Below are 24,493 nucleotides of genomic sequence, written 5' to 3' on the forward strand. Positions count from 1 at the left end.
TTAACTATTATGGAAGCTTCCCTATCCAAACTGCAGGAGGGGGAGTGAGATAGAGGAAGGAATAGGAGGAGGTGGGAAGGGAAGGAGGGTTAAGGAGAGAGGGAAACATAGTTATAGGAAACTAAACTTAACTCCCCTTTCCCTTCAGGAATAACTCCTAAACACTGAGAGCTTCAAGCTCTGTGTCTTTTCTGTGTGGCATGCTTACTTCTGTGGCACTCTATGCTTGACGGTCATACTCATTGTGAACCAAATTTGTCTTAGTTAGGGTTTTACTGCTGTGAACAGACACCATGACTAAGGCAACTCTTACAAAGACAACATTTAATTGGGGCTGGCTTACAGGTTCAGAGGTTCAGTCCATTATCATCAAGGCAGGAACATGGCAGCATCTAGGCAGACATGATGCAGGAGAAGTTGAGAGTTCTATATCTTCATCTGAAGGTCACTAACAGAATACTGGTTTCCAGGCAGCTAGGAAAAGGTCTTAAAGCCCACACCCACAGGGGCACACCACTCCTACAGGGCCACATCTTCTAATAGTGCCACTTCCTGGGCTGAGCATATACAAACCATCTCAGGCTTTGTTCACAAATCGTGATAAAGCAATTAGGGCAGTGAAAGGATTAACCATGGTACTCTAAGCTCTCTGAACCCTAGTTGGTAACCTGTAAGAATTTTGCTCTGGAACTTTCTTGTTCTCTGACCCAGCTGCTGACCCATGTGATGTTAGGCTCCATGATGGAGTAGGGAAAGGCTTGTCCTTTGACTGAAAGAGTTTGATGGGAAAGGAGAAATCTGCCCAGAATTAGAAGGGAATGTTCTATAATTTTTCCCAAATTGTGTTGTGTACAATCAGATATTTATTTGTGCTTCTTATATCTGCAGGTTAGCTGGGGTTTGATTAGTCTAGTCTGGGCTCAGATATGCTTTCTTTCAAGCTATGGGTACATACCAGTGTTCTATATATCTCCTATGATCCTCAGACCACAGGTTGCCTAAAGCATGTGTATCCCATAATGAAAGCTGCAGTCTAGTAGTGGTGGTGCACACTTTTAATCCTAGCGCTCTGGAGGCAAAGGCAGGCAGATCTCTTTGAGTTCCAGGCCAGCCTATTCTACAGAGTGAGTTCAAGAATAGCCAGAGCTACACAGAAAAACCCTGTCTTGAAACAAACAAACAAATAAACAATCATAGTGAAAGATGAATTCCTTCCTACTCAAAGACTCTACAAATATACTGATTAAAAGGCTCTCACAAGTCTCATGATATTTTTTTCCAGAATTATCTTTATCAGAGAAATTCCCAAGGTTCTCCCACATTCACTGACAGAACTGGAGGAAGTTTTAGAGGGAGTCTGGTTGGTTGGTTGAGTTAGTTAAAACAGCCTTAAGTGAGCACAACCTGAAGTCAGAGAGACCTCCTCTAGAAAGCTGAGAATCTTGCAGACTTAGATATCCAGGGGATGTTCCCTGTCAGTCAGCACCACTTCCCAAGCAGTAGGCAGAGTGGTGAGTAGAGAGGGGCAGGCACTATGCCTAGTGTAATAAGTTCTGTTGATGTTATTTGTTTCATGGTCACCTCAGCCTTGATACTCAACTGTCTTTTCGAGATGGTTAACCTGCAACACTAAGGAATTCTGATCCAAACATGTTGGAAACAGGTCACCTAAGAGCCCAGTGTCTAAATGGGCTTCTGTGCCTAGGATTAAAATTCCTTTTGTAGGTCACTGAATTGTTATGTTGTACATTTGTTCTTCCATCTCACATTCATAAAAATGCATGTATTCTTGGGTCAGCAAGGTGGGTCAGCTGTAAAGGCCCTTGCGCCAGCCTGGGCACCTGAGTTCGATCCCCAGACCCACTAAGAGAGAACCAGTTCCAAAGCATTGTCTTCTGACTTCCACATTTACATATACACCACCCCTCACCACACACGAGTATATCTCTTCCACACAAAAAATACACTAGAAAAAAATTTAAGTATGTACGTCAACCAGTGAATTATTGCTTCTTAAATATTTATGGCATTTTTAATATAAAGTTTTTCTAATCTACTGGGGTGTCTATTTGTTTGCTTGCTTGTTTGTTTGTTTTGAGACACAATCTCATTATATAGCTTTGAATTCCCTGAAATGTTCTATCTAGGCAAGTCTAGCCTAGAAGTCACAGAGATTTACCAGTCCTATGTACTAGGATCAAAGGTGTCCACCCTCATACTGACTCTAATCTACTTTTACAACAGGAAAGAATAAGTGCAAAACAGAAAAACCCACCATTTCTCAATAGTAACAAAGGCAAGTACTAATTAAAAAAAATCAGATAGCTTATCTGAATTCTAATACACCAACACATATACTTCCCCTAACATAAAATATTCCTTCATTTCATTTTTATTAGCCATTTTAATATAAATAAAACAAGTGCTACAAATATACATGTTGATGGTATGCAATTGAGGTTCTAATGTCTTATACCGTTTTTTCAGATTTATTTGTTTTAAGGGGAGGAGATTGCTGTATTTGTTTTGTTTGTTTTTGTTTCTTTGAGATAGAATCTCATGCACTCCAAGTTTGTCTGGAAGTCGCTGTTGGCTTAAGATCCCTCAGCCTCCTCTGCCCAAGCAGTGGGTTTACACGTGTAGAATTCCAGGTAGAAATGTTTGCCTGATTCGGTTTTCCTGGTGGTTTGTATGCTTTGACCCAGCATCACATTAAAGGTCATTTTATATGGCACAGGCAGTGAAGAAAGGCCATTTCCTGACATTTGTTTCTGGATATTAGTTTAACCTTCTACTTACCAAAATCTGATTTTTGTTTTTGTTTGTTTGGTTGGTTGATTGGTTGGTTTTTAGCAACTCCCGCTTTTGCTAGTTTCCTTATTCTGCCAGCTTTTAGTGGGAGGGGATGCATGTTAACAAGTAAGACAAAAATCTCAAATATAAATAATTTCTATAGTTTTCTTCATCTATGTCAGTGGTAAAAAAACTAATATGAATATCTATGAACTTTGCGAAATCAAAATAAAGACATAAATTTAAAATAGACACTGGTAAGCTACCTATAATCATCATTTGTTTTTCCTTTCATTCAGTCTATAGCAGCACTGCCTACATTTTGCTCTCTGTGCCTTTCTCCTACCTATGCTGGCATTGACTTGGCTTCTTTGTTTTTTAATGATCAAAAACATGGTATTAAATTTGTAGTTAATTCTAGACAATTTAGCACATAGTTCAGAGCCATGAAAACATACACACAAGTAACATCACACAGAAAAAGTAGATTTTATTAAGGAATGTTATTGTTATATATGGATATAACAAAGGCAAGTACTAATTAAAAAATCAGATACATACATATATCTAACAACAATTAGTTGGCAAAAAGAGGCAAGAATTTGAAGGAGAGCAGAGGAGGACGTATAGGAGACAGGAGGATTTGGAGGAAAAGGAAGGGAGAATCATTATAATACAATCTCAAATAAATAAATAAATAAATAAATAAATAAAGCCAACCAAACAACAGCAAATCCTCATCATCACCTCTGATTCTTCACTGAACTTTGTACATTACCCAGAGGGAGAAACCGTTTTAAAGTGGTTTGCATTTGCTCACATGGAGATCAACAGGTGTTCCCACTTCTGTCCGTGCATTGGCAGGTGTTATAAAGAGAAAAGATGGTTGCCATTTATTAAAACAGCATCCTTAGGCCACAGCATGCCTGTCTTGTGCCCACTCAACTCACAGCCTTTCCATTTCTGTATTCTCTGAAAAGACAATCAAAACTAAGATGGCTCCCTGCTGCTGGGCAGAGCCTCTGCTCCCACTGCAGGAGGATACTCACATTCTGAATTTTATATAATCCAATTGTCCAAACACCTTTTATGCTTAAAATAGTGACCTAAGGCTTTTTTTCAGAGGATTAATAATAATAATTAAAACAAAGTCAGAAAACTATGTGTCTTGCAGGTGTCCCATCCCTTCGCTGTGGTGAAATTTTGTTTATTATTACAAAGGTTTTATCCCTTGAATTCCTTAGAATTTACTTAGGCAAAAGTTAACAATGGTTAAGCTTATTATAAAATATTCTGGCAGAAGTGCCAGGTATGGCTTTTTGCTTTATATATAAAAATCATGTTCATTCTTTTCTTTAAACCCTTTGTCTGAATTTTTGTAACTGACAAAATGATTGCATGTGAAACATAATTCTTGCATAAAGTAAGCTGCTTACAACACAGGCTAATTACACATCTGGGAGGCAAGGCAAAGACATCCAGAGCTTGCTCCTGCTGAGCCCTAAGCACAGCATTTAATGAAATGAGGGCCATAAAAGGTTCAGCATGGATGCTTTCAGGTCTGACCTGGGCTTCTGGGAAATTGAGCATTGGCCCTGTGGGCTGCTGCATTCCCCCAGGATTTGAAAGGCTGGGTTATTACCACTTGCATGCGTGAATCAAGCACTACTTTGCAATATAGGACATTTGTGAGTCTGGAGATGGCCCCATTTGGAACACTCTTAAACTAATAACAGGGATGCCTCCCTGCCCATCCATCTTCCTGCTGCTTTTTTTTCCTCTCACACCAAGCAATTACTTTTGCTGTTTGTTTTATAGAGGGGGTTAGTGTGTACAGGAAGGTCTGTGCAGACACTTCTGGTTCCTAGCTGCTGTTCTTAAACACACCCCTCCTCTTCACATAACAAAGATAAACAGAAAGAGGCCTCCGTATTGCTCAATAAAGTTTTGACCGATTGTGTGTTTTGTAAACTGGGCATTTTGCATTCTGTGGTGTTTAATACATAGTAAATGCTTGAGAGAAGATTATTGAATGGCTGTAGTTAGCAAGGAGAAGCTCTTGTCATGCATGCCAGAGTAGCCCTGGCTCTTCTCTGAATTCCAAATTCAACAAGTTATTTAGTATGTGGTGTGATGTGTGATGTGTGTATCTTTGTGTTTCTCTGTATGTGTATCTGTGTATATCTGCTCTTTTGTTTCCATTCTATATATACTCTGATATTTTACACATATCATTTTTTAGGATATGGTATATATAAATAATATTACATATATAAAAAACAGAGAAGTATCTTCATTCCAGGAATTACATATTTACCATTTTATATAGTCATCCAGTATGGTATGTAGATTTCTCTATAGACATGAAGTGCTATAAGAGCTTGAAGATAACTTGTGAAAAGGCTAGGATTCTAACTGGGTGGATGAAGCACTAAAATATCTCTTAAACGTGTTTAAAACTTTATTTGCCATTTGCTTTTTTTTTTCTTTCTTTAATAAAAACTATTACCATATATACATGGTTGAAGTGATTTCCAAATGAAAACTATTATATATTATTAGGTTATGGATTTAATCTAGTACATTGTAATCAGTTAAAAAAATTCACGATTTAATAGAATAGCATAGAAAACACCAAAATGGATATGAGTTGTACTCTTGGTAAGTATTGTCTCATAAAACTTTCTGTAGTTGTGCTTGTGTTTCTCTCTAGCTCGCTCGCTCGCTCTCTCTAGCTCGCTCTGTGTGTATGTCTGCATATTTGAATGTAGATGGATGGACCAATGGATCAATGTGTGCAGATAGGTGAATAGATAATAAATCTTTGAGTACTGGATCACAGTGCTTCCAACCTTTTGGAAAGGTACCATGACTAATGGTCACTTATGATGGTCACTGGCAGTCTGTCTTAGTCAGGGTTTCTATTCCTGCACAAAACATCATAACCAAGAAGCAAGTTTGGGAGGAAAGGGTTTATTCAGCTTACACTTCCATGTTACTATTCATCACCAAAGGAAGTCAGGACAGGGACTTGCAGGAGTGGATGAAGAAGCCAGGGAGGAATGCTGCTTTACTGGCTTTCTTCCTCTGCCTTGCTCAGCTTGCTTTCTTATAGAACCCAGGACTACTAGCCCAGGGATGGCACCACCCACAATTGGCTGGGCCCTCCCTCCTTGATCACCAATTGAGAAAATACCTTACAGCTGGATCTCATGGAGGCTTTTTCTTTTCAAGGGAGGCTCCTTTCTCTGTGATAACTCCAAATTGTGTCAAGTTGACACACGAAACTAGCCAGTACACAGTCTGAGACAACTGTTTTAAAAATGTGAACCCAGGGCTGCAGAGATGGCTCAAAGGTTAAGAGTATTGACTGTTCTTCTAGAGGTCCCTCATTTGATCCCCAGCACCCAAATAGTGGCTCACAACCATCTGTAATAGGCTTTGATGCCCTCTTCTGCTGTGTCTGAAGACAGTGACAGTGTACTCATATACAATGAAATAAATAAATCTTAAAAAATGTAAATGCATACACAGAAAATGTACATAATAGAGAGAATTAAATAATGGGTACAATAGACCTAGGAATATGTACTATGTATAGTTTTCAATAGGGTAGATGTGTGTGTGTGTGTGTGTGCGTGCGTGTGTGTACATGCATGCCATTAAAGTTTTTTTTTTTACTTCCATAGTTAGAACTATAATGATATAGCAAATGGTTGTGTAGCATCATGCATTCTTTTTAAAACCTATTCCTTTTGTAGTAATTCAGTAATACTGTAAAACATAGAATGAAAAGAAAATAGCAGCATTGTAATAGTAGTAAACAATCTATTCTAGTGATAGTAGATAATTTTTTTTATTTCCAGCAAGATAAATTGGGACAGGCAGCTAAGTAGACAGCAGATGGGATGATCTCTCTCTCTCTCTCCATATATATATATATATATATATATATATATATATATATATATAGTATAGCATGTCTGTGACACAACTAAAGCATGCTGGGCACAAAATTTACCTTCATGTTTTGTCAATATTATTATATAAATAGCTTAATAAATAAAAAGTAAAAAGTAGCAAATGTGTTAGTGTAGTTATATAACTAGCTTCATAGACTATACTTGATAGTCACATACTTTGGTCTTAGATTCTTGTATAAGTATAATAAATCATTTAGGAGTTGTACCAATCAATGTAGCATTGCCTAACATCACCCCTACTCTATTCATCTCACAAACATTGAATACCTGTCTCTGGAAATTAGCGACCATCTAGCCATAAGCATAGCTGAGAACATGACTGTACTAGTCCGTTTAAATCTAATGGTGGTCGTGAGCCTGCGGACAGAAAGCCTGCCCAGTTTGTAGAGTGTTTTGTTGTCTTTAGACTTGGGAACATATTAGTAATAACAATGCAGCCAGCGACTTCTGTTATGCTTTCTAGACCCAGGCATTTTTCAGTGTGGCTACATTTGGTAATGTTAATTCAAGGCCAGTGATTTCTCAACTAGATAGAACTTTACCCTTGATGACATATGACAACGCCTAAGGCATTTCTCGTCACAGCTGGTGCAGGAACAACACTGCTGAGGCTACAGGGCTGTGGTTAACCACACTGCATAGGACAGTCCACATCCATAGCACAAAGGTCTGTGTGCCAAGCTTGAGGAGGTCCAAGCTGGGGACTCTGTATGACTGGCACCTAGTAGGTGCTGGGATGTTGAGTTTAGGGATACATAGTGGGGGCATTTTAAATATCCATCCCAGTCTAGCCCTGGGAACATTGTGTCCAAAGGATTGACATCTACTGACAAGCTATAAGAAATAATGAGGAGGCAAATTAAAAGTGTGTTTCACAAGTATCCCTTGCTGTGCTCCTGTTTTTGGTGTGGAGTTGCAGGTATCTGTAGGAGGAAAAGGCAGGGGTCCTCCTGACATAAGTTGGAGGAACTCCTGCATAAAGGCAGCAAGCCAGGGATCATCTATAGTCTGGATGTGACATTGACCTCAGGTTGGTCTCATTTCTGATGCCTTTCATTAAAGATACTGGAAAGTACTTTATTCACCTCCCCAACTGCTGCAGGATGGTGCCGGACACGGTTTGAGTTTAATTTTCTGAGTTGCTGTTTGAACCAGGATTATTGGTAGGAGACATTCAGTATATTGATTTTTTTTCCTTTGTACATTAGGTAAAGGAACATTTATATCTAAGAGAGGAAATGGCTGTGTTAACTACTGTAATGGCTTCCTTTACCATTGGGAATTTGCCATTATTAGAAGCCCCTAATTATGACTTGAGTCCGTTACAGTGTAACAAAGATGGGAAGCATATCTGTAGTTGGCACAGACTATAAATTGTGTATCATTTTACTTTCATTATAGGAATTAAACTTGGGATGTCCTGTGACTACGTCATGTCATGGTGGGTCACAAATCTGGAACACAAGGATGTATAGTGGCATGGTAGTTAAGAATTGGGCTGCCAGGCAAGCAACTCACACTTGTAATCTGAATTTCTAACCCCTGCACTGTGAGATGGAGGCAGGAAGATTGCCCTGCGTTTGACGCTTGTGAGGGATTTGGAACGAAAGCCCACTGTTTCAGAAAAAGAAAAGAGAAACAAAAAGATTTACAGAGAGACCAAATCAAACTCAGGAGCAGACAGCAAAACAGTGATTAGCGGAGGATGAAAAGACTGGACAGGTGTTGGTAAAATGGTGCAAAGTTTCAGAGCTCACGAGAAGGATGGAGGGGTCATTGCACTACTTGGATGGTGACTGTAGCTCATATTGATATATGGTATTACATTCTTAAACTTCAGTAAGAACAGGCTTTAAGAGTTGTTACTTCTGTGTTTCCGAAAAATAGGTATGTGGGGCAATGTGTAATAAGTTTAATGTTTATGTGTGCATGTGTGTATTTATGTGGTGTATGTCTGTTTGTATACTTGAGTATTCTGAGATTCTGGATTTATGCAGCCAAACCAAGCTTTAAATGGATGCTTAGGAGCTTAATCCATGTCTTCTTGCTTGGACAGCAAACACTTTTCCCTCTGTACCATCTTCCCAACCTTGTAGACATATTTTAATGTGTAATATGCTCTATAAGTATAGACAACATTTGTCATTCAATAACCAATTTACATGCCGGGCATGTGGCACACGCCTTTAAACCCAGCACTTGGGAGGCAGAGGCAGGCGAATTTCTGAGTTCGAGGCCAGCCTGGTCTACAGAGTGAGTTCCAGGACAGCCAGGGCTCCATAGTGAGACCCTGTCTCAAAAAAACAAAACAAAACAAAAACAAAAACAAAATAACCAATTTACAACATAGTTCACATCATCTTTTTTTTAATTTTTAATATTTTTATTACATATTTTCCTCAGTTACATTTCCAATGCTATCCCAAAAGTCCCCCATAGCGCCCCCCACTTCCCTACCCACCCATTCCCATTCTTTTGGCCCTGGCATTCCCCTATATTGGGGCATATAAAGTTTGTAAGTCCAATAGGCCTCTCTTTCCAATGATGGCCAACTAGGCCATCTTTCGATACATATGCAGCTAGAGACAAGAGCTCCGGGGTTCTGGTTAGTACATCATGTTGTTCCGACAATAGGGTTGCAGATCCCTTTAGCTCCTTGGGTACTTTCTCTAGCTTCTCCATTGGGAGCCCTGTGATAAATGCAATAGCTGACTGTGAACATCCACTCCTGTGTTTGCTAGGCCCCGGCATCGTCTCACAAGAGACAGCTATATTTGGGTCCTTTCAGCAAAATCTTGCTAGTGTATGCAATGGTGTCAACATTTAGAAGCTGCTTATGGGAAGGATCCCTGGATACGGCAGTCTCTAAATGGTCCATCCTTTCATCACAGCTACGAACTTTGTCTCTGTAACTCCTTCCCTGGGTGTTTTGTTCCCAATTCTAAGAAGGGGCACAGTGTCCACACTTTGGTCTTCATTCTTCCTGAGTTTCATGCGTTTAGTAAATTGTATCTTATATCTTGGGTATCCTAAGTTTTGGGCTAATATCCACTTATCAGTGAATACAAATTGTGTGAGTTCTTTTGTGATTGTGTTACTTCACTCAAGATGATGCTCTCCAGGTCCATCCATTTGGCTAGGAATTTCATAAATTCATTCTTTTTAATAGCTGAGTAGTACTCCATTGTGTAAATGTACCATAGTTTCTGTATCCATTCCTCTGTTGAGGGACATCTGGGTTCTTTCCAGCTTCTGGCTATTATAAATAGGGCTGCTATGAACATAGTGGAGCATGTGTCCTTTTTACCAGTTGGGACATCTTCTGGATATATGCCCAGGAGAGGTATTGCTGGATCCTCCGGTAGTACTATGTCCAATTTTCTGAGGAACCGCCAGACTGATTTCCAGAGTGGTTGTACAAGCTTGCAATCCCACCAACAATGGAGGAGTGTTCCTCTTTCTCCACATCCTCGCCAGCATCTGCTGTCACCTGAATTTTTGATCTTAGCCATTCTGACTGGTGTGAGGTGGAATCTCAGGGTTGTTTTGATTTGCATTTCCCTGATGATTAAGGATGTTGAACATTTTTTCAGGTGCTTCTCTACCATTCGGTATTCCTCAGGTGAGAATTCTTTGTTCAGTTCTGAGCCCCATTTTTTAATGGGGTTATTTGACTTTCTGGAGTCCACCTTCTTGAGTTCTTTATATATATTGGATATTAGTCGCTTATCTGATTTAGGATAGGTGAAGATCCTTTCTCAATCTGTTGGTGGTTTTTTTGTCTTATTGATGGTGTCTTTAGCCTTGCAGAAGCTTTGCAGTTTCATGAGGTCCCACTTGTCAATTCTCGATCTTACAGCACAAGCCATTACTGTTCTATTCAGGAATTTGTCCCCTGTGCCCATATCTTCAAGGCTTTTCCCCACTTTCTCCTCTATAAGTTTCAGTGTCTCTGGTTTTATGTGAAGTTCCTTGATCCACTTAGACTTGACCTTAGTACAAGGAGATAGGAATGGATCGATTTGCATTCTTCTACATGTTAACAACCAGTTGTGCCAGCACCATTTGTTGAAAATGCTGTCTTTCTTCCACTGGATGTTTTTAGCTCCCTTGTCAAAGATCAAGTGACCATAGGTGTGTGGGTTCATTTCTGGGTCTTCAATTCTATTCCATTGGTCTATTTGTCTGTCACTATACCAGTACCATGCAGTTTTTATCACAATTGCTCTGTAGTAGAGCTTTAGGTCCGGCATGGTGATTCCACCAGAGGTTCTTTTATCCTTGAGAAGAGTTTTTGCTATCCTAGGTTTCTTGTTATTCCAGATGAATTTGCAGATTGCGCTTTCTAATTCGTTGAAGAATTGAGTTGGAATTTTGATGGGGATTGCATTGAATCTGTAGATTGCTTTTGGCAAGATAGCCATTTTTACAATGTTGATCCTGCCAATCCATGAGCATGGGAGATCTTTCCATCTTCTGAGATCTTCTAGAATTTCTTTCTTCAGAGACTTGAAGTTTTTATTATACAGATCTTTCACTTCCTTAGTTAGAGTCACACCAAGATATTTTATATTATTTGTGACTATTGAGAAGGGTGTTGTTTCCCTAATTTCTTTCTCAGCCTGTTTATTCTTTGTGTAGAGAAAGGCCATTGATTTGTTTGAGTTAATTTTATATCCAGCTACTTCCCCGAAGCTGTTTATCAGGCTTAGGAGTTCTCTGGTGGAATTTTTAGGGTCACTTATATATACTATTTTATCATCTGCAAAAAGTGATATTTTGACTTCATCTTTTCCAATTTGTATCCCTTTGATCTCCTTTTGTTGTCGAATTGCTCTGGCTAGGACTTCAAGTACAATGTTGAATAGGTATGGAGAAAGTGGACAGCCTTGTCTAGTCCCTGATTTTAGAGGGATTGCTTCAAGCTTCTCACCATTTACTTTGATGTTGGCAACTGGTTTGCTGTAGATTGCTTTTATCATGTTTAGGTATGGGCCTTGAATTCCTGATCTTTCCAAGACTTTTATCATGAATGGGTGTTGCATCTTGTCAAATGCTTTTTCCGCATCTAATGAGATGACCATGTGGTTTTTGTCTTTGAGTTTGTTTATATACTGGATTACGTTGATGGATTTCCGTATATTGAACCATCCCTGCATCCCTGGGATGAAACCTACCTGGTCAGGATGGATGATTGTTTTGATGTGTTCTTGGATTCGGTTAGCAAGAACTTTATTGAGGATTTTTGCATCAATATTCATAAGGGATATTGGTCTGAAGTTTTCTATCTTTGTTGGGTCTTTTTGTGGTTTAGGTATCAGAGTAATTGTGGCTTCATAGAATGAGTTGGGTAGAGTACCTTCTGTTTCTATTTTGTGGAATAGTTTGTGAAGAACTGGGATTAGATCTTCTTTGAAGGTCTGATAGAACTCTGCACTAAAACCATCTGGTCCTGGGCTTTTTTTAGTTGGGAGACTATTAATGACTGCTTCTATTTCTTTGGGGGATATAGGGCTGTTTAGATCATTAACCTGATCTTGATTCAACTTTGGTACCTGGTATCTGTCTAGGAACTTCTCCATTTCATCCAGGTTCTCCAGTTTTGTTGAGTATAGCCTTTGGTAGAAGGATCTGATGGTGTTTTGGATGTCTTCAGGATCTGTTGTTATGTCTCCTTTTTCATTTCTGATTTTGTTAATTAGGATGCTTTCCCTTTGCCCTCTAGTGAGTCTGGCTAAGGGTTTATCTATCTTGTTGATTTTCTCAAAGAACCAGCTCCTTGATTGGTTGATTCTTTGAATAGTTCTTCTTGTTTCCACTTGGTTGATTTCGCCCCTAAGTTTGATTATTTCCTGCTGTCTACTCCTCTTGGGTGAATTTGCTTCCTTTTGTTCTAGTGCTTTTAGGTATGTTGTCAAGCTGCTAATATGTGCTCTCTCTAGTTTCCTTTTGGAGGCACTCATAGCTATGAGTTTTCCTCTTAGAAATGCTTTCATTGCGTCCCATAAGTTTGGGTATGTTGTGGCTTCATTTTCATTGAACTCTAAAAAGTCCTTAATTTCTTTCTTTATTCCTTCCTTGACCAAGGTATCATTGAGAAGAGTGTTGTTCAGTTTCCACGTGAAGGTTGGCTTTCTATTATTTATTTTGTTATTGAAGATCAGCCTTAGTCCATGGTGATCTGATAGGATGCATGGGACAATTTCAATATTTTTGTATCTGTTGAGGCCTGTTTTGTGACCAATTATGTGGTCAATTTTGGAGAAGGTACCATGAGGTGCTGAGAAGAAGGTATATCCTTTTGTTTTAGGATAGAATGTTCTGTAGATATCTGCCAGATCCATTTGATTCATAATTTCTGTTAGTTTCACTGTGTCCCTGTTTAGTTTCTGTTTCCATGATCTGTCCATTGGTGAAAGTGGTGTGTTGAAGTCTCCCACTATTATTATATGAGGTGCAATGTGTGCTTTGAGATTTACTAAAGTTTCTTTAATGAATGTGGCTGCCTTTGTATTTGGAGCATAGATATTCAAGATTGATAGTTCCTCTTGGAGGATTTTAACTTTGATGAGTATGAAGTGTCCCTCCCTGTCTTTTTTAATGACTTTGGGTTGGAAGTCAATCTTATCAGATATTAGAATGGCTACTCCAGCTTGTTTCTTCATACCATTTGCTTGGAAAATTGTTTTCCAGCCTTTCATTCTGAGGTAGTGTCTATCTTTTTCTCTGAGATGAGTTTCGTGTAAGCAGCAAAATGTTGGGTCTTGTTTGTGTAGCCAGTTTGTTAGTCAATGTCTTTTTATCGGGGAGTTGAGTCCATTGATATTAAGAGATATTAAGGAAAAGTAATTGTTGTTTCCTGTTATTTTTGTTGTTAAAGTTGGCATTCTGTTCTTGTGGCTGTCTTCTTTTAGGTTTGTTGAGGGATTACCTTCTTTTTTTTTTTTTTTTTTTTGGCTTTTCGAGACAGGGTTTCTCTGTATAGCCCTGGCTGTCCTGGAACTCACTTTGTAGACCAGGCTGGCCTCGAACTCAGAAATCCGCCTGCCTCTGCCTCCCGAGTGCTGGGATTAAAGGCGTGAGCCACCACGCCCGGCGAGGGATTACCTTCTTGTTGTTTCTAGGGCGTGGTTCCTGTCCTTGTATGGGTATTTTTCTGTTATTATCCTTTGAAGGGCTGGATTCGTGGAGAGATAATGTGTGAATTTGGTTTTGTTGTGGAATACTTTGTTTCTCCATCTATGTTAATTGAGAGTTTGACTGGGTATAGTAGCCTGGGCTGGAGTTTGTGTTCTTTTAGTGTCTGTATAACATCCATCCAGGATCTTCTGGCTTTCATAGTCTCTGGTGAGAAATCTGGTGTAATTCTGATAGGCTTGCCTTTATATGTTACTTGGCCTTTTTCTCTTACTGCTTTTAGTATTCTGTCTTTATTTAGAGCATTTGTTGTTCTGATTATTATGTGTCGGGAGGTATTTCTTTTCTGGTCCAGTCTATTTGGAGTTCTGTAGGCTTCTTGTATGTTCATGGGCATCTCTTTCTTTAGATTTGGGAAGTTTTCTTCTATAATTTTGTTGAAGATGTTTGCTGGTCCTTTGAGTTGAAAATCTTCATTCTCATCCACTCCTATTATCCGTAGGTTTGGTCTTCTCATTGTGTCCTGTATTTCTTGGATGTTTTGAGTTAGGATCTTTTTGCATTTTACATTTTCCTTGATTGTTGTGCCAATGTTCTCTATGGAATCTTCTGCACCTGAGATTCTCTCTTCCATCTCTTGTATTCTGTTGCTGATGCTCTTATCTATGGTTCCAGGTTTCTTTCCTAGGATTTCTATCTCTAGTGTTGCCTCATTTTGGGTTTTCTTTATTGTGTCTACTTCCCTTTTTAGGTCTAGTATGGTTTTGTTCATTTCCATCATCTGTTTGGATGTGTTTTCCTGTTTTTCTTTAAGGACTTCTACCTGTTTGATTATGTTATCCTGTTTTTCTTTAAGGATTTGTAACTCTTTAGCAGTGTTCTCCTGCAATTCTTTAAGGGATTTTTGTGCTTCCTCTTTACTGTCTTCTACCTGTTTACCAGTGTTCCTTTGTATTTCTTTAAGTGTGTTATTAAAGTCCTTCTTGAAGTCCTCTACCATCATCATGAGATATGCTTTTAGATCCGTGTCTAGCTTTTCCGGTGTGTTGGGGTGCCCTGGACTGGGCGAAGTGGGAGTGCTGGGTTCTGATGATGGTGAGTGGTCTTGGTTTCTGTTAGTAAGATTATTACGTTTACCTTTCGCCATCTGGTAATCTCTGGGGTTAGTTGTTGTCGTTGTCACTGTTTAAAGATTGGAGCAGAAGCTGTGTCCCACTCACCAGCAGTCTCAAAATCCTGTGGCAGGGGTTGTGGGTAGCTGGCGGGTGTCAGCCGACCCTGCGCTCTAGCTATCTCGGTGCTGGTCCGGCCGGAAGAGGCCTGTGGTCCTACTCAGGCCGGTTTTCTGCTTCCTTAACTAATGCAGTCTCAGGTCCCGCAAGCAATTGGATTGGAGCAGAAGCTGTGTTCCACTCACCAGAAGTCTTAAGATCCTGTGGCGGATGTTGTGGGTAGCTGGCGAGTGTCAGCCGACCCTGCGCCCTAGCTACCCCGGTGCTTTTCTGAACGGAGAGGCTTGTGGCCCTACTGAGGTCGGATTTCTGCCTCCCCAACCAAAGCAGTCTCAGGTCCCGCGTGATTGGACTGGAGCAGAAGCTGTGTTCCACTCACCTGCAGTCTCAAAATCCTGTGGCGGGGGTCCTGGGTAGCTGGCAGGTGTCAGCCGACCCTGTGCTCTAGCTACCCCGGTGCTGGTCTGGCCGGAAGAGCTCACATCATCTTTAATCATAGGTAATGGATAATTTTCAGTGCTTTCACTAAAATGACTATAGGATATTAGACAGCATAGACATGTAATAAACAGCTCAGGACCTTTCACTAAAAATAAATAAGGGTGTGAGCCAGGAGCCATGTAGCTCGGGCACCCCAACGCTTCTGTGTTTACAAGTCTTGTAATCTGTTAGCACAGTACCTGGCTGCGATGCACCATGATCTGTACATTTCATCTGTAAAATGGCCCTGATAATAAAGAAATCTTTAGGGTCATAGTGAAGCTAAGTGCTTTAGCGTGGGTTAAGTACTTGGAGTTTGTCAACTGTATCACCAACAGCCTCTGGTTTGTTGTTTCCATTTTGTTTCTGGCTTTCGCCCCCGGTCAGGGAGTTAACTTTGAAATGAAAAGGTAACCATGATTCTGCACGATCTCTATTTTGTTTCCACACTTAGATAACAAATTGAATGCATTAGAGTAAAACAATAATAACTGTCAATCTTACTAATCAAATACACTTGTCAAATGCAAACTCCTTGATCATAAAATAAATGACTTGAATGTACACTCATATACACCATGCTATCCCAAGCTGTTGTGGCCTATGTACTGACACTGTACACTTGCCATAGGAAGTCATGTATTCTAGGAGTGTATTCATCAGCTCCTTTCCCATTCTTAAACAAAGTATAACTGTATTTCTAAAGCAGTTAGGTTTTTCAAAAATAATTTTCTCTAAGTAGTACCCAAAGAACTTTCAAGTTTTACATCCTAAAATGTTCACAACTTATAATGGAAACAATTGTCCTGTAATTTATAGTTTAATTCTGTCTGTCTTTCTTTTTTTTTTTTTTTTTTGGTTTTTCAAGACAGGGTTTCTCTGTGTAGCCCTGGATGTCCTGGAACTCATTCTGTAGACCAAGCTGGCCTCGAACTCAGAAATCCACCTGCCTCTGCCTCCCAAGTGCTGGGATTAAAGGCATACGCCAACACTGCCTGGCTGTATTTTTTTATTAGACTTAAAGTAACTCAATCCCAGAGAGCCTCAAAATCATAAATGACTGTAAAATGTTATGGATTCTAAGTTATGTATATTGGAGGACAAAGGTAAAGGCTAGGTGTTTATATTTACAGCTCTGGTATTTCAATGAAGGATTTGAATAGTACATAGGTATTGGTAAAGAATAGAAATTCTCTATCAATTAAGAGGAAAAGAAAACAACAACAACAAAAAACCACAACAACAAAAGAAAAACAACCAGGGGAATATAACTATGATTCTAGAAATAGAATTTGCTTATTAGCTAATACAATGAGTTAGCAAACAGGCGCGCACACACATGAGCACACACAAACACACATACACACACATGCACGCACAGAGAGAGAGAGAGAGAGAGAGAGAGAGAGCGCTACCTACCATAGATTTATTAAATTAGGCAATGCAGTTCCATTTCTTTGAACAACCTTTTGTCAGAATCATTCCAATAACCCTTATATACAAAAAAAGAAAAAAATTTTTAAAAAAAGCAATTGAAAGAACCATTTTTTTTACACGTTAAATGTGGGTTCTTGTCTTTTTTGTTAGGGGATTGGAAATGTCAGGTCAGTGGCTCTGGCTATGATCAGACCCCTTAATCCTGTTTTAATTATGGGTTCTTTGCTACTTCTGATTTTATACGAATTTGAGACTGACATCCAGACACTCATGATGATGTTTTAAACACTCAATTTTACAGAGGAGTCACCTCAAAGTGACCTTAAGATGAGAGTCTCTAGACATAATTACAGAGAGGAAGTAACTGCCAGCCTAGTCTGAGTGGCTGGTTTTCAGGAACATCTCATTTTCAAATTTTCCAGTTAAGCACTGTGGCCCCTTCACATTCCGGCAAGGTTGAAGAGGTGCGGGAGGGGCTCGTAGGCACTTGTCATGAGCTCAGCACGTGTTGGTTCTCACAACTGTGCAACTGAAGACCCTCTATACCGAGGATGACTAGCCATATCCTTCTCCCGGGAGAGCTGGCCCAGAAGCCTGCCCTTTGCCACCATGCTCTGTCTGTTTGGAGACGAGTTTGCTAGTGGATCAGTGTCATTTGTCATGGAGGACATGAATATTTATTATGCATAATTACTTTTTATTGCAATCTAGGAGCTTATTTATCTTTAGGGGGCTCTGCTATACAAAGATATAAGCTTAAAGCATGATTTTTGATAAGATGAAATTAAATTCAAATTCAATTAAATTTAATGGACTTAAATCCATTAAAATGTTTTCTCTAACTTTAAAATGAACTTTTATCTGTGCTCTGTCCCCTATTGATAATCTTCACCAATACTATGGTTTCCATGCTAAATGATATGTCTCAAATTATATAAGTATAGTATTTCTCCAAAACTTTCACAAATTTCTATATTCTAAAACATCCCATGAGATGGACAAGTTGAGAATGAATAATGTCTAAGAATATTCTGAAACCTGACATTTGTTGAGTTTAACATCATCCAGCCTCTTTAATTATTTAAAATAGCCTACTGTGTTTTCAAGTGTCTACAGAATGTTTCAAGTTTTACAGTTTTAGCCTTCTGAAGTGGTCTTTATATCACGAGAGCGCACTTTGTCGTATGGTAGATATGATGGTTGTGTGTTACAGAGGGTAGGGAGTGGGTAGCGGCTCTGGCAGGAATATAACTCTTGGAGATCCAGACACCTCTTCTTGGCAATTGCATCTGCTCTAGGTCATCTGAGAAGGTGAACTGATAATCAGCCCTCCTCTCCTCTCTTCACTCTTCCCAACAGAAAGGAGAACCTGATTGTTGTGCACTCTCCCTGGAGTCAAGCGAGCAGCTCACCTTGGAGATCCCCCTGAATGATTCTGGCTCTGCTGGCCTGGGGGTTAGTCTGAAAGGGAATAAATCTCGAGAAACTGGAACTGACTTGGGGATTTTTATCAAATCCATTATCCATGGAGGTGCTGCTTTCAAGGTAAGGGTGTGATGTTTGCCTGGGTGCTGGAACTTGGGCATGGAGCTGTGGTGCTTGGAGGCCCAGACAGAGGCAATCTCTAAAGGATGGGAACCATTGATGCTTTCCTGCTACAGCCTGGAAGTGTGTATGTGGACTGAAGTGATCTAGGCACCTCTTTCTTATGCTTGTACTTCCTAAGATCTGAAAAGTTATCATTAAGACTATTCTTTTAAGTATTCCATTAACAGCCCTCTGAATTGATAACGTAGCAGAGTAACACCTAAAACTATATAAATGAGAAAAACAAAACTGGAAATGAATTGACATGAAGGCAGCAAATGGGAAAATTGTGCTTGCAAAACATGCAAGCTTAGTGGGTTCTAAGAAGCACTGTAGAACAAAGTCCATTCAGCAGTCTCCACACTTGAAGATAACCACAGCGCCCAGAATGTGGTCCGCTTTAAGCACTGGAGTAAGCTTATAACAAACCAGAAAGGAGAGAAGAGTTTGCCTTACTCTTTCATGTTAGGGTGGCCTGTGAGACCAAAGCCGATAGCATGGTCTAATAGTTCACTGGATTGCCTTTGTTCAAATCCAGCGCTACCACTGCTTGGTGTTCATGTGAAGCTGTGGGTATGGATATTGGCTAGTTATCTCTCGTTTTCTCATCTGCAGGACCTAGTCCATAAGGCTTCGGGGATTAAGGAATTAATGCACACCACAGGCTGAGAGGAGGAAAGTGATTGTAAAAATGGACAGCATGTTTGTGTCCCTGATCACCATTGACTCATGCTATGTAATGATATGCCAGAGTTGGAGTCTCATTACTCTCTTCCTGGGTAGACATAGGCAAATTGCTCTTCCAAACTGGCCCCAATTCCTCACTTAGGAAGTCAGTAAAGTTTAGAGTGCTTATGAGCTAGTGTTATGCTTTAAGATGCAATACACACAGAGCAGCAGCTCTCAACTTTAGTTTGCAACCCCTTTGAGGGGTTGCATTTCAGACATTAAAATTCATAACAGCAGCAAAATTACAGCCATGAAGTAGCAACAAAATACTTTTCTGGTTGGGGTCACCACAGCATGAGGAACTGTGTTAAAGAGCTGTAGCATTAGGAAGGTTGAGAACTACTGATGTAGAGTCTTTGGCTTGGTATCTAACAAAGCCTCTAATGAATGCTAACCATGGCAAATGATCTTCCTATGTGTATCCCTTCATACCAAAGCTGAGAAGACCTACTTAGACCTTTCGAGAATAGTCAGGTCTTAGAATTCTTGCTTTAAGGAAGCCATGTCTTTCAGTGCCCCCCACTTCCACTTTTTCTTCAATTTAAACACTAAGCTGATATCTTCTTCCTTGGAGCATGGGACTTGCACTATAGATAGGCAATTCTTTAATTTAGTCTCCAGTTCAGTTAGTTTGTGTCACATTATCAATAATCATAAAGGTGCAGTGATTAAATCAATAAGCTTTTATTTTGTTCATGGTGCAGTAGCAGGGCAGCTACTGGTGGTGGTAGAGGTTCTGGTGCAGGCTGGGTGTTTTCTGTCACATTGTAGTTCTACAGGTATAATATGTTCTGCATATATGACCAAGCCTTTGGCATTAGGCTAACAGATATCAGAGGGCTAGTAGCCATGGGAGATGCCTTTACAGTGGTTGGACTCTGAAGGGGCACAGTGTCATGCCACAAATACAAAACTTGTCAGAGTAGTCCTAAAACTAAATCCAAGGTCAAGGGAATGAAAATATGGTCACCACAGTGAAACTGGCAGAAGTGTGGGTGTGGAGATCTGTAAAGCAATGAGGTCTATGAGCGAATCTAAAATACCCACTAATGGGCCTCAAAGAAGACAACCAGGATGGGTATGAAAACTGAATGATAACGGCAGCGAGTATCAGCATCCATTATGCTTACAGCTTTACACGTGCTAGGCTCCATGAGAAGTATTTAAAATGGAATCTCTAATTTTATTCATTTTTACATTTTTATTGTGTCACTTTATCAAAGAGGAATTGTGTGTGACAATGACTTCAAGACTTCACTCTTATGAGATAGCCTAGACTTGCTGAATACAACATTGGACTCATAGCCTATGCTATATTGCTTTAGAGTGAAAACAATTTCAGACCATCTGATTGTGGTCATCTAATTGCAATCAGGGGCTACTCCCTGGTAGTTTTGCATTATGCTCACCCTTCTTAGCAAGCTGTCGAAGTGTCTGCTTTGTTTAAGGCCAGGTGCTATGCTTGTTGTTATTCTTCTCATTGCTAATGACAGCTCTTCTTGCAGAATTTATTCAGAATGAAACTGAAACTGAGATGGCTTCTTGGAAATTAAAAGCAGACATCTTTGCTTTTGCTTTTGTTTTTTAAATGGGCAATAACTTCAGCTCCAGGAGATACTGGTGTGTCATTTAATATGTGAATCTGTTTGTGTAAGTGCACAGTTCCTTACCTAAGCAATTTCTAATAGTCCTATTTCTTGCAGAGAGATTTCACTTTATATTTATGTAAATTTTCTTCCTGACATGGGTCTGCTGAGTCAGACCGTCACACCATTGAAAACTACTGGACAGCATATTTATAGCTGTTCTTAAACAGTAGGAGGCATCAATCATGTATTTCTCCTTGTTGTGAATGGTTGGTACACATTTGTCTTGTTTACCTCGTTCGCTCTGCAGAGTACAGGCCTGAGCTTTGTTCACAAGGAACCCCATTAAGATGAAGGAAAGGAAATTGTACTTTTTAATTTTTTTTCCTGCTAGTCCAATAATCCACTGTTACTCCTCAGAAAATTACCACCTGTTCCATGAATCTGGATTATGTCTTACAAAAATTGTTTGGAGACTTTGTTCCTGTCCTGGTTGGAGAGAAACAAATGTAACAGACTGTCTTGTCCCTGGGGCAGGGGAGATGAGCACAGGGACACCCCTGTTAGCATCTGGCCCTAGGATTTTATCTGAAATCAACAAAGTAGTTTTTTTTCTACTGGAGCCATCTTTGTCTCCCAGCCCTTCATACCACTAATTGCTTCTCAAGGTGTTTCTCCCTTAAGGGAAGGTGGATTGCTGAAAACTAAACTACTTTGAAAAGTATGACCAAATTCTTCCTGTGGATTCTGAGGGCTGTATTCTCCTGAGAGTGTCTGTTGATATAAACAACGGCAGACCAGCTACTGGCAGATGTAACATCTCAGAATGACTCTGATTCTAACTGAGGACCTTTTGTCTCTTTTCTCACCTACCAGGCTACTGCTTTCAAGATTCTGTTTCCTCTTTGGGTTATTTCTAATAAAAAGGCAAACCTCTATTTGCTTCTAAACGCATGCAGCTACTATGGTGCTCTTTGGGGAACAAGGAGGAACCTGAGCTATTTTCAGGGCAAGTTGAATTTCAGGTCTACTGTACTCAAAAGTCTCCAATACTTAACTAACTCAGAACATTAAATGTACAGTGTGACACCCAAGAAAATCAGTGGGGAATAGAGAGAGCCCAGAGACTGAGAAGTGATTGCAGAAAAGACACCCTGTTGTCAGGTTCAGTCTCCATACACATCCACACATCAGACATGTGCAGGCATACTGGAGCTCTGTCCTTTTGGTATATGCATATATGCAACACAGACACAGACACAGACACAGACACAGACACACACACACACACACACACACACACACACATGAGCGGAGCAAGGGAAATACCACCCAGAATGCAGGCTCTGTAGTTCCTTGCAGAATCCTCTGAAGCCTCTCTGAGCTAGCTCTATCACAGCATTTACAATGTGCATGGACCACACCAGCACCAGGCTGCCTCTTGCAGTTCTGATGCTAATGCACTTCCACAGTGCACCTGTTGCAGGCTGTTCTTTGTTTCTGACGTCATTCTTCCTGGGCATTGTACCAAAGGATACTGTAACTGCTTCTAGAAACAAAGTATACCAACTATAAGAGTAGGTGTTAGATTCTCTACTGACAAAAACCATAACTAGAAGGAAATTATGATGCCCTTAAGGATGTTTTTTCAAATTCATTTTTGTGGTTGAAACTTCAAGTAAAATGGGCTGATGTTGCTATTAAACGGAAAGAAACATCAGTTCTGCATTTGGAAAAATATCCCTTTTTTTTCAAATATATGCTAACACCTGTTCCTCCCGGGTCACACAGGCACAGTGTCTACAGTCACTTTGAAGACTTTACATTCTTAATCACTTGCTAAATATTTTCAAGTTCAAAGATTTTCCTCTGTTCTTAATGAACTATATTATATAAAATTTAATATATTATACTTTATTATTAATTTTATATTTATTGCTTACAATTACTTAGGCTGCTTTTTTCTGAAATAATTTTTAGAAAATATAAATTTTTATAAATTTAAGGAAGATGTAAACATTATCATAAGCATGAGAATTGCATGCAATACATCACACAGGTTCTGGTTTATAATTTTTACATTTGAATTTACTGTTAGGAATGGAAGATAAACTATTGAAGCCCTGAAATAATAAGATAAAAATTCAAATATAAGAACTTTTAATTTTTTATTTTATTATTTATTTATTTATTTATTTTTTGCTAAGGGAATCAAATGTGATGTATCAGGTAGATGGATTATTTAAGGACTCTTAAACAGAGAGAATGCATTTAAAAATGTTACTCAGTACAAAAATAATTTAGCCCAGTGTGTGCTTAATAAATACTACTTGATGATGGTGAAATTAAGTATAAGAAAAATGCCTAGCATAGCTAATTGCAAATATATGCACCCAGAATGTGAAATAGATATCATTTAAGTAACTTGATTCTGTATGCTCAAGAAATTTGGGGTGATTCTTCTCAAAGATGTAGAATTTCATAGAGTCTTTACTATTTCAGAGTGGATATGGGAATTTTAGCTACTACAAGTATTAACAACAATTGCTTTCAAGTGATTAGGCTGAATTTAGGGGAAGACCATGCCTATAAGCAGTAGATCTGGAAGTAAGGTCCAGATGTGAGGTCTCTACATAATAGGGAGCATTTAATGGTATCACACCCTTAGCAGAGTCAGCTCGAAGCACCCAGCCTGAGTAATTTTTACCTCTATTTCTGCCAGTATCTATAAATCATGTGGCATATCTATAATTAATGAATGCAAAGGAAGATAAAAGGGACAGCTTTTAAAGGAACACTAATGTTAAATGATTTCTTCAGCCCTCCATTTTTCTTAAAACTGATGCATTTCCTACCAACAGGAGGACTTTGAGGTATCACTGGTAGTTGGTGGCATTCTAACTTGTACCTCTGACAGAGATCTAGGCAGTCTGGGTTTCGAGCAGGCACACTCTATACTTTCAGCTTTACAGACCAAGTACTCAAGAGTGGTCCTCAAATAAACAAGAGATTTGTAATCGACACACGTTATAAGAATTTTATGATTTTATGTTTACTAGCAAAAAAAATAAGGAAAATATTTGTGGGTCACTTTTCTTTTAAGGTCTTGAAACTCTTAGCAGGCCTTAATTCATGTCATCATTTGTGCATTTAAAGGTCAGGACTTTACGAAACGGTCGTATCCTGTACTTTCTAACACTCTAGCATCTTGTGTCAGCCTCCATTATTGCTTTACCTGCCAATCTTTATCACTTCTGACTTTTTCATGTGTGCAAATACAAATAAAAAACACATTTGGTCTGTCCAGAGCAAGGTTTGAAACTATCATCTCAGGGTAGATTTTTGATACCATGGATGACATTAAGTGTAAAAGCATGTATGATGGCATAGTCTTAAAGAATAAGGCAATCTATACAAATTGATCTATCGCGATGATGGTGCTTTGGGTCTAAAACTAGTACCTATTTTTAAAAAGTAGTTTATAATTTAAATGCCCTTCCAAAATCCCCTGGGGGGGGAGTGGCACAGC

The 24,493-nt window shown here is 39.4% G+C and overlaps 1 protein-coding gene across 2 annotated transcripts in view; it reads left to right on the forward strand.

Annotated features, from left to right (window-relative positions):
• Positions 1 to 24,493, forward strand: part of Pard3b (par-3 family cell polarity regulator beta) — a 1,032,172-nt gene that overhangs the window by 576,441 nt on the left and 431,238 nt on the right. For both annotated transcript variants that reach the window (XM_021162850.3, XM_085837816.1), the window contains one exon: positions 18,422 to 18,607. In XM_021162850.3, the coding sequence (XP_021018509.1) occupies positions 18,422 to 18,607 (186 nt within the window). The remainder of the gene's footprint in view (positions 1 to 18,421; positions 18,608 to 24,493) is intronic.

Source organism: Mus caroli, unplaced genomic scaffold (assembly GCF_978045245.1).
Source record: "Mus caroli unplaced genomic scaffold, Mus_caroli_1 scaffold_1, whole genome shotgun sequence".
NCBI lineage: Eukaryota > Metazoa > Chordata > Mammalia > Rodentia > Muridae > Mus > Mus caroli.